General features: G+C 42.1%; 2 protein-coding genes across 2 annotated transcripts; both read right to left on the bottom strand.

Annotated features, from left to right (window-relative positions):
* Nucleotides 1-937: 937 nt before the first annotated feature.
* On the bottom strand, nucleotides 938-3,246 carry LOC131303029 (uncharacterized). The gene is made up of 5 exons (XM_058329822.1): nucleotides 2,360-3,246; nucleotides 2,190-2,208; nucleotides 1,402-2,023; nucleotides 1,235-1,314; nucleotides 938-1,135 (listed from the first exon to the last, which is right to left on the bottom strand). The coding sequence occupies exons 1-5, from the start codon at nucleotides 3,244-3,246 to the stop codon at nucleotides 938-940; spliced, it is 1,806 nt and encodes a 601-aa protein (XP_058185805.1).
* Nucleotides 3,247-4,691: 1,445 nt separating this feature from the next.
* LOC131303028 (uncharacterized) lies at nucleotides 4,692-6,392 on the bottom strand. Its single transcript, XM_058329821.1, has 2 exons — nucleotides 5,302-6,392; nucleotides 4,692-5,217 (listed from the first exon to the last, which is right to left on the bottom strand). Exons 1-2 carry the CDS (start codon nucleotides 6,390-6,392, stop codon nucleotides 4,692-4,694), a joined length of 1,617 nt encoding a protein of 538 aa, XP_058185804.1.
* Nucleotides 6,393-11,020: the final 4,628 nt, after the last annotated feature.

Below are 11,020 nucleotides of genomic sequence, written 5' to 3'. Positions count from 1 at the left end.
CCCTTATACCTCGACCAAGTTGGAGGCTTTGGCGTCACCGGCTCCTTTCGTCACCCAAATGGCTTTCAAGGTCAACTCATTCGGCTCTTCCGACGGAACCACAGCTAGTCACACAGGATCATGGTCAAAGTTTTGTTGGACTAACAACCACGACACGTAATCGCACCTATGCTTAGGGCTCCTGAATGCCTCAATCACTCCGATAGTAGATCTAATCCACCAAGGCTGGTGTGGTAGCACGTTCACCCTGCAAAAGACTTAAGCTCGAACTACCTACTAAGAGCCAAATGACATTAGAACTGCCCAGCTCGTGGTATCCGGGCGCCAACAAACAGAAGAACAAAGAAAAATAGCAAAGAACACCACCCGATTTTCACGCAATCTTACGAGTCATACTTTTCTTCCCGTGTCTCACCGGGTAGACAAGACACGGGTGGCTATACTAGACCGTCGAAACTTGTTACATCATGCCCGAAGTAAAATTCACCGCCTGACTTTGCCAAGCAATTAAGCCGAGTGTTCCCTATGATCGAAACAAAGTGAGACAAGACAGAGCCTAGCGCCAAAGCACGAGAATATCAAGTCTCACCCAAAGACCTAAGCTGCCCCCAATAGGGACATATCTAGTGAGCAAGGATCGTTAACGGCAAACTACTACAAAGAAGGACTAATTAAAGCCCGATACAATGATGCATTGATGAAATCTCTTGATGTGGAAATCCCAAACGAAACAACCAAGCAAATATGTACAAGAAAAGAAACATTGCCCTTACTAACTAGAGCTGAGCACACGATCCTTTTTTTAGCAGCGGCGTGCAGAGCTACATATACCCAAGTCAATGGAGGGTACCCCCTACTCGGGGGCCGGGTCCGACAAACAGTTAAGTTCAACGGTTACGCTTTCGCTCCCCGTGCAAATATAGATACAACTGTTGTATCAAACAGCAAGGTCAACCGGATACACCGGTGCAACCAACTCTTCCTCAATTTTCGCTACCGAAAAGTTTTCCAAAAATGACTTAAGTCGCTGCCCATTGACCTTAAAAATATTTCCATTCACGGGATTAACAACTTCAATGGCCCCATGCGGGAAAATGTGATGCACAATGTAAGGGCCAATCCAACGGGAACGCAACTTGCCCGGAAAAAGATGAAGTTTTGAATTATACAAAATAACTTTTTGGCCAACTTCAAAAAATTTCCGTTGAATGTGCTTATCATGAAAATCCTTTACCTTAGACTTGTAAACGTTAGTGTTATCATATGCATCTCTACGGATTTCCTCAAGCTCATTCAATTGGAGTTTACGGTGAACTCCGGCGTTGGGCAAACGATAATTTAATTGCTTAATTGCCCACTATGCCTTATGCTCTAATTCCACCGGAAGGTGGCATGCCTTACCATATACAAGTCGATAGGGCGAAGCGCCCAAATTGGTCTTGTATGCTGTACGATACGCCCAAAGAGCATCAGTCAATCTTAAAAACCAATCCTTCCGATTGGGATTTACCGTTTTCTCAAGAATACGTTTTACCTCACGGTTGGCGAGCTCGGCTTGACCGTTGGTTTGAGGGTGATATGCGAGGGAGACTTTGTGCGTTATACCATATTTCTTCATCAAGGCGGCGAATGGCTGATTGCAAAAATGAGAACCTTGGTCGCTAATAATGGCACGAGGGACCCCAAACCGAGACAAGATATGCTCCTTAAGAAACTCGAGCACCACCTTGTGATCATTGGTACGAGTGGCAATGGCCTCAACCCAACGTGACACATAATCGACCGCTAAGAGGATGTACAAGTTGCCAAAAGACATAGGAAATGGTCCCATAAAGTCGATACCCCAACAGTCAAATACTTCAACAACAAGAAACTTGGCTTGGGGCATTTCATTCCTCCGGGTCACACTGCCCAACTTTTGGCATCGGTCACACGATTTGCAGAAGGCGTAAGCATCTCGATTCAGAGTCGGCCAATAAAAACAACATTGTTGTATCTTGGCGGCAGTCTTCCTCACAGAAAACTGTCCACCACATGCTTCAGAATGGCAAAATTATAGGATTGCACATTGGTCAGAATCAGGAACACATCGGCGGATGATCTGGTCGGGACAGTACTTGAACAAATATGGATCATCATAAGAAAAGTGTTTCACTTCGGCAAAGAATCGCTGGCACTTATGAGAGGACCAATGGGTTGGAATCAAGCCTGTAACCAAGCAATTGACAATGTCAGCAAACCACGGGGCTTGAGATACACCGAAAAGTTGCTCATCGGGAAAAGTGTCTCCAATGGGTATGTGAGAAGTACGGTCCTCAAAATCCAAGCGTGACAAATGATCGGCCACCACATTTTCTACCCCTTCTTATCCTTGATGGTGATGTCAAATTCTTGTAAAAGAAGGATCCACCGGATCAAACGGGCCTTTGCATCTTGCTTGGTGAAAAGGTATTTGAGTGCTGAGTGATTGGTATAAATCATGATCGGAGTACCAACTAGGTAAGACCGAAATTTGTCCAAGGCAAATACTATGGCAAGAAGTTCTTTCTCCGTAGTGGAGTAGTTCATTTGAGCATCATTCAGCGTCTTGCTTGCATAATAAATCACCCACGGATGCTTGTCCTTTCTTCGGCCAAGAATGGCCCCGACGGCATAGTCGCTCGCATCGCACATCAATTCAAATGGAAGATTCCAGTCGGGCATTTGAACAATGGGCAGTGTGGTGAGACTAGCTTTGAGCTTAATGAACGCTAGCTCACATGCAGTAGTCCATTCAAAGGGGACATCTTTGGATAAAAGGTGGCAAAGCGGCCTTGAGATTGCACTAAAGTCCTTGATGAAGCGCCGATAGAAACCGGCATGGCCAAGGAAGGACCGAATGTCTTTAATGCACTTCGGAGTAGGGAGATTGGAAATAAGGTCAATCTTGGCCTTGTCTACCTTGATACCCTTGGCCGATACGATATGTCCGAGCACAATCCCCTGAGTGACCATAAAATGGCACTTCTCCCAGTTGAGAACCAAATTTTTCTCCTCGCATCTCGTTAAGACCTTCTCCAAATTGGCAAGACATGACTCAAAAGAGTCGCCAAACACAGAGAAGTCATCCATGAAGACTTCAACAATTTTCTCGATCATATCGCTGAAAATTCCCATCATACATCTTGAGAAGGTGCCAGGAGCATTACACAAGCCGAATGGCATGCGTCTATAAGCAAAGGTCCCGAATGGGCATGTGAACGTCATTTTCTCTTAGTCGGACAAGGCCACTTCTATTTGGTTATAGCCCGAATACCCGTCAAGGAAACAGTAAAAGGCATGACCAGCGATTCTCTCCAAGATTTGATCAATGAAGGGAAGAGGAAAGTGATCCTTGCGTGTGCTCGCATTCAACTTGTGATAGTCTATGCACACTCGCCACCCGGTAGTCACACGAGTTGAAACGAGCTCACCTTTGTCATTTTGCACCACGGTCACCCCTGCCTTTTTAGGGACAACTTGAATGGGGCTCACCCATTTAGAATCGGAGATGGGATAGATAATCACAACGTCAAGCAATTTAAGAATTTTCGCCCGGACAACATCTTTCATAATTGGATTGAGCCGGCGTTGAGGTTGGCGCGATGGTTTAGCATCCTCCTCCAAGTAAATGTGATGAGAGCATAGAGAAGGAGAGATGCCTTGAATATCCGCGATAGTCCATCTTATTGCCTTTGTATGCCTCCGCAAAACTGCCAACAATTTCTCTTCTTGGAGTTTCTCAAGGGAAGACGATATGACCACCGGAAAGGTATTGCTCTCGCCAAGGAACGCATATTTCAAAGTGTCCGGTAGTGCTTTCAACTCAATAGTAGGCGGCTCAACGCTAGAAGGTAATGCTTTTCGCTCAAGATGAGGCAACTCTTCAAACTTTGGAAACCACAGTGCAACTCCGCAAATTCCCTCATCGCCCTCTTCTCCATTGAGCAAGGAAAAGAGAGACTCCATCTCCTCGGATTCAAGAAAGGTGGCCTCTTCAAAGGTAAGAACTACCTCCAAAGAGTCCGTATACAAGAATTCATCTACATGCTCTTGAACCAAGGTATCCACAAGATGGACATTTTGGCAATCGTCATCGTCACCCATTTGAACTCCAACGTTGAACATATTGACCTCCATCTTCATGTTACCAAAAGACATGTTCAATAGTCCATTCCGACAGTTGATTACGGCATACGAGGTTGCTAAAAACGGCCGCCCAAGGATAACGGGAGTAGACAATGGTGATGAAGATGACGGACAAGTATCCAAGACTACAAAGTCTACGGGATATACAAATTGATCAACTTGGACCAATACATCTTCCACCATGCCACGAGGGATTCGGACACTCCTATCCATCAATTGAAGAGTAACTCGCGTAGGCTTCATCTCCCCCAAACCGAGCTCTTGGTACACCGAGTACGGTAGCAAATTCACACTTGCCCCCAAATCCCAAAGAGCTTGCTCTACTCTCTTACCCCCAATAGTAATTGCAATTGTAGGACATCCGGGGTCTTTGTATTTAGGTGCAAGATTCGTTTGGAAAATTTGGCTAACTTGCTCGGTAAGCACTTTCTTGTGCACATTAAGCTTGCACTTTTGGGTGCATAAGTCCTTCAAAAACTTGGCATATGAAGGAATTTGCTTAATGGCATCCATTAAAGGGATGTTCACATTGACCTTTTGAACACGTCAAGTCTATCGGCATCCTTGGATGGAGGAACCGGCTTTTTCAATAGGGAAGGAAAGGGTGCCAGAACGGGAGAAACTTGTGGGCTTGGAGTGGTCTCAGCTTCAGCTTCCTGTGAACCTTGCACAGGAGATTCCCCGTCTTCCTCCGGAGCTTGCTCGATACATTCCTCCGTTGCAGTAGAACTTGTTGTCGTCGATGATGGCACTAGAATAGGAGCAACCGGCGGGTTGATCACAAGATTGTCGACTGCCTTGCCACTCCTTAGAGTAATTATTGCTTGAGCTTGCTCGGGCGGTGGCACCAAAGAACTACCAATGAGGAGTTGGCCTTGTGGGTTAGCTTGTGGCTTAGTAGAAAACTTGCCTCTTTCTTGCTGGAGAAGCCCGATAGATGTGGTTATCTTCCCCATTTGGTTCTTCAACTCTCCCATCATTTGGGTGTTATTCTCGTTGTAATTCGATTGAGCTTGCATGAAGGATTGGAGAGTATCTTCCAAAGATCGCCTTTGCGGGGGTTAAAACTGATTAAATCCTTGAAAAGGTTCAGACGGTACAAAACCAGGTGGTCCTTATGGAAAATGAGGTTGCCATTGGCCTTGAACAGGCCGCCAGGGTTGCATTTGAGATCCGGGAGGTGCTTGAGAAGGTCCTCCTTCAATCTGATTGTTCCAACAGAATCCCGGATGTTGCCTTTGACCTTGGTTGAAGTTTTGGGGAAACGGTTCAAAACGTTGGTTGACTGCGCTAACTTCTTCAATCGGAAGATTTAGGTTGCTGTAGTGCTGCTTGAGAGTGGGAATGGATAAACAGTTGTCGGTTGAATGACCCGTCGTTTCACAAATAACACAAAGTTCCTTCATTGCTCTCACCGCTTTGACTTCCTTCACCCCTTTTAATTCTAACTTCTCCAACTTTTGCGCCAATTGTTCCATCCGTGTTTCAATTGCTTGGTGCTCATTGATAGAAAATTTCCCGAAACCTCCGGGGCCTTGACTAGCCATAGCTCTGTCCCCGACATCCTCGAAACTCCATGTTAAAGACTTCTTAGCCAACTCATCCAAGTAATCCCAGCCTTCGTCAGGAGATTTATTCATAAAACCCCAGGAGCACATAGTGTCGAGCAATTGCTTGCTTTGTTGTGAGCAGCCCATATGGAAATAGTGAATTAGCTGATACAAAGCAAAGTTGTGGTGGGGTACTGCTACAAGCAAATCCTTATAACGCTCCCAATATTGGTGGAAAGCTTCTCCATCCCGTTGTTTAAAGGTTTGAATCTTATCCATCAAGAGCTTGGTTCGGTTGGCCGGAAAGAACTTCTTGTGAAAAATGTCTTGAACTTCCTCCCATGTAGTCAAGGATTGAGGCTTCAATGAATGAAACCAAGTCTTTGCCTTGTCCTTCAAAGTGAATGGGAAAAGCCTCAATCTTGCTTGGTTGAGATGCGCATCCACAGTAACAAAAGATTGGAGGGATTCTTCAAATTCCCGGATATGTTGGTACGGATCTTCGCGCTCCATACCATGGAAGAAAGGAATGCAACGATGATAGTCCGACTTGAACACGAATGTGTTTGCAACAGTCGTGGGGCGTGGGAAAACAATTGGTGACCGTTGAGTGACCCTTTCCGAATTCAAATAGTCCTTAAGAGTCCTAACCGGAGCTGCTTCCTCATCCGTCATTAATGTTCTTGATGGAGAATAGGGCCGGGAGTACCTACTTGGTGGAGAATAAGCTCGAAGGTTGCTCCGTATATGAGGCGGAGAGCTAGATCGATGCAGTCGGTTTGAGCGAGGACTACGATAAACCACAAGCATGAACCTCTGCTTTTACCGATTAAGAGCTATAGAACCGCTCTACAATAAGAAAAACCTGTAACGCCCCTGAATTTTGGTCAATAAAAATTTCGTTAAAAATTTGAATTTTATTTGAATTACTTATTTTCTCTTAAGTGGCTATATGATTTCTTGTTAATTTTCGTCGTAGTTAGATTTTGGTCTCGACTAAAAACCCTACTTGACCAATTTAGTTAGTTTCTAACCGACTACTTGGAGGAACCAAGCAACCAACTCACCTAGTTACTAGATGAACCTTTTGCCTTTATCCTTTGGTCCATAATGTTAGGGTAATTTTTGTCCATTGAACAATAAGCTTTTCATTATAATATTTGACTAAAAGTACATGTAGTCTTTTCAAAATCTTATTTTAAGTATAAAAGTACTTGTACCTTTTATCCATTGGTCTTTACCCGCTAGGGGAATTATTATCCATTGGGTAATAGCCCAAATCTTCCTACTAAGTACAAAGATCCTATTTTATATTCAAGATTTGAATTCCCATGTACTTTTATGCATTAAACTATTGGGGTATATCTAAACCCTAGATTTCCAAAGTACTTTATTTATTAAACTAGTACTTGTACTCTATTATAATCATATGGGGAGAATCCTAGCCTTTTTATTTAATTGGGGTACTTGGTACCACACCTATATTTAAATATAGGGCTTTTGTCACATGCTTTAAAAGACTTTGATTATTTTAATATAAAAGTTTCCTAGTAACTATTGTCCAATGGATAATAAAAGTTAGGGGATTTATTGTCCATTGGGTAATAGGTCCATCTTTCAAACAAGTACATGGGTTTATCAAACTAGTCTTTTTCTTAAACTCCATGTGATAAAGTACATAATATTTTATTATTAAAGTACTTAGTAGCCTTTAAGGCCTAAGATTTTCCTAAGTACTCTTTTATTATTTTATATTGGAGTTTTGTACCCAATTAGATTAATTTATTGGGGAGTTGATCTTCCTAGAGTACATTAGTACACTAGTTTATTTATTTAAAGGGACATGTGCCTAATTGGATTTCTTTAAAGGGATTTTGGATTTGGAAAATCTTGTACCTTGGTACTTTTTTATTCTTTCTTGTTATATATATATATGTATGTAGTGTACTAGGAGAGAGAGAGAGAGAGAGAGGCCGAGAGAGAGAGAGAGAGGAGAGGAGAGAGTGAGCCGAGAGAGGAGAGAGAGGGAGAGAGGGAGAGAGAGAGAGGAGATTTGATGTGTACCTTGATCTTTGATCTTCTTTGTACTTCAAATCCTTGGGAAATATTCTTCCTAACCAAATCTTAAACCCCATTGTCCTCTTTTGTACATCTTTCAATTGTTTAAAACCAAATCTTGTACCATTGTCTCCTTCTTTCCAAACAAATCTTCCATAATCATCCTAAGTACAAATCTTAGCCATGCAAGCCTACCATTTATGTAACAGCCCTGAATTTTGGTCAATAAAAATTTCGTTAAATATTTGAATTTTATTTGAATTACTTATTTTCTCTTGAGTGGCTATATGATTTCTTGTTAATTTTCGTCGTAGTTAGATTTTGGTCTCGACTAGAAACCCTACGTGACCAATTTAGTTAGTTTCCAACCGACTACTTGGAGGAACCAAGCAACCAACTCACCTAGTTACTAGATGAACCTTTTGGACCTTTTGAAACTTTTGCCTTTACCCTTTGGTCCATAATGGTTAGGGTAATTTTTGTCCATTGGACAAAAAGCTTTTCATTATAATATTTGACTAAAGTACATGTAGTCTTTTCAAAACCTTATTTTAAGTACAAAAGTACTTGTACTTCTTTTATCCATTGGTCTTTAACCGCAAGGGAAACTATTATCCATTGGGTAATAGCTCCAATTTTCCTACCAAGTACAAAGTTTTATTTTTATAATCAAGTATGGATTTCCCATGTGATTTTATGCATTAAAATATTGGGATATATCTAAACCCTAGATTTCCAAAGTACTTTATTTATTAATCTAGTACTTGTACTCTATTATAAACTAATGGGGGAATCCTAGTCTTTTTATTTAATTGGGGTACTTGGTACCACACCTATATTTAAATATAGGGCTTTTGTCACATGCTTTAAAGGACAACTTTGATTATTTTAATATAAAAGTTTCCTTTTAACTTTTGTCCATTGGACAATAAAAGTTAGGAGATTTATTGTCCATTGGGTAAAAGGTTTAATCTTTCAAACAAGTACATGAGTTTATTAAACTAGTCTTTTTCTTAAACCCCATGTGATAGAGTACATGTTATTTTATTATAAAAGTACTTACTAGCCTTAGTAGTCTTTAAAGCCTAAGATTCTCCTAAGTACTCTTTTATTATTTTATATTGGGGTTTCATACCCAATTGGATTAATTTATTGGGGAGTTGGTTTTCCTAGAGTACATTAGTGCACTAGTTTATTTATCAAACATGTGCCTTATTGGATTTCTTTATGGGATTTTTGATTTGGAAAATCTTGTACCTTAGTACTTTCTTATTCTTTCTTGCATTTATATATGTATATATATCTATAGTGTACTTGTGAGAGTGAGAGAGAGAGAGAGAGATGCCGAGAGGAGAGAGAGAGAGAGTGGGCTGAAAGAGAGAGGGAGGGAGAGAGAGAGAGAGAGGAGGAAGAAAGATTGGGTTGTACTCACCAAGATCTTCTTCATCCTTCCAATCCTTGGCAAATCTAATCTCCATTGATCTTCCATTATTATTTTAGACCAAATCTTGTACCCCTTGTCTCCTTTCCTTCCAACAAATCTCCCATAGTCCAATCCAAGGACTAGCCTAGCCTTGCAAGCTACCATAATAGGCCTAAGTTTTTTTTTGCCTAATGACAACCTATGATGGGCCATTATGACACAATCCTAGCCTTTATTAGCTTAAGATTTTGACTACAACCTAGACCTAGGTTATAATTACCTAGATTCACCTAAAAAGCCTAAGATCTTACTTGATTCTATAGCCTTACACCTAAGATTTGGATTTGACAAAGCATGACATGCTTTGATGTGAGTTGATGGAGCAAATCCATGGGAGATATAGAGAGAGAGAGGGCCGGCCATTAGAGAGGGAGAGGAAGCCAAGATTTTTCCTATAAATAGGACCTCATCCCAAGCATTGAACTCACACCTTCTCATTCTACAACTTCTCTCTCTAGAAATTCTTTGTTCTTGCTTAGTTCTTCTTTGTTCTTGAGTTGTTCTTGAGTTCTTCAAGAAACTCAACCTAAGCTGCCACTAAACTGCCACCCGACCACCCTTCGATCCATAAAGTAGAGTAGTGTTAGTCAAGATTAGGTTTTGAGAGAGACCTTTCTCTTTCGAAGCTACCGGGAACTACCGTAGGAGGTTACTCCGTCCGATAGCCGACTAACCTTCCGTAGCCGACTACCGCCAAGAAGTAAGGTAGAGTCCCTTGTCCACTAACTCAACGTATAAGTAGAATCCCTTGCCCCTAACTCTACGCATAGAACCGTATGTTAGAAAGTAAGGAAATCCTTACTTACTTCCTATTTACTTACTTACTCAAGTACAACGTTGTTGTTTTGAATTGCTAAGATAGAACTTATTGTTTGTTTATAAGTATTTGTATTTTGATCTTAAGATGATTATGAGTATGCATATATGAGTTGCTTGTATTACTTGTGGTGTGATAAAGCATAAGTGATTTCACTCCAAAGGCGTCCGTACATGTGGCGTTGTGCTTTGAATAAAGCATAAGTGATACACTCCAAGGGCGTCCGTACATGTGGCGTTATGCTATAAGTGATGTTGAGCGTGATAAATAATATAGAATTGGATGATCTTGTTTGAATGATTCCTGCTTACTTTTGTCCTACCGCGGAGTCTATGCATGATAACGTGACACAAGAACCGAGGAAGTAGAAACATGGCACCTAGGGTGTGGTTAATAAAAGGAAATGTTTTTCGAGGAAGAAAATATTTTGAAACTACATAATGACCAGTTTTGTGCGGCATTATGTGTGTGTGTTGTGTGCCAGTGGGAGCCCGGGACGGCGGAACCATTGTGAGGATACTCGGGAGACCGAAACGGCGGAACCGAGGTTGGGTGAGTTAAACGAATGATTTTTGAAATGTTTTTGAAACCGCAATGTGGCCGGACTTGGTAGCCCATTGTGTGTATGGAAACCCGCGATGTGGCCGGACGTGGTAGCCCATCGTGTGGATTGTGAAAACCGCAACGTGGCCGGACTTGGTAGCCCATTATGTGTATGAAAACTCGTAATGTGGCCGGACTTGGTAGCCCATTGCGTGGATTGTGAAAACCACAATGTGGCCGGACTTGGTAGCCCATTGTGAAGATTGCCAATGTGGCCGGACGTGGTAGCCTCATTGGTAATATGGCTTGGTTATCCGCGGAGAGGAGCCAATGCAAGTTTTGTGTGCCAATGGGAACCCGGTGCTGCGGAACCATTGTGAGGATACTCGGGAACCCGGAACG

This window comes from Rhododendron vialii, chromosome 10a, assembly GCF_030253575.1.
Source record: "Rhododendron vialii isolate Sample 1 chromosome 10a, ASM3025357v1".
NCBI lineage: Eukaryota > Viridiplantae > Streptophyta > Magnoliopsida > Ericales > Ericaceae > Rhododendron > Rhododendron vialii.
Note: the sequence above shows the minus strand (reverse complement) of the source record. Positions and strands in the feature narration are given on the sequence as shown.

Coding starts and splice junctions, on each gene's coding strand:
- LOC131303029 (XM_058329822.1), bottom strand. CDS start 3,246: ATGACGTTCACATGCCCATTCGGGACCTTTGCTTATAGACGCATGCCA. Junction 1,315..1,401: donor GCCCTATCGACTTGTATATG/GTAAGGCATGCC, acceptor CCAACGCCGGAG/TTCACCGTAAACTCCAATTG. Junction 1,136..1,234: donor CTAACGTTTACAAGTCTAAG/GTAAAGGATTTT, acceptor TTTCCGGGCAAG/TTGCGTTCCCGTTGGATTGG.
- LOC131303028 (XM_058329821.1), bottom strand. CDS start 6,392: ATGACGGATGAGGAAGCAGCTCCGGTTAGGACTCTTAAGGACTATTTG. Junction 5,218..5,301: donor CGGCCTGTTCAAGGCCAATG/GCAACCTCATTT, acceptor ACCCCCGCAAAG/GCGATCTTTGGAAGATACTC.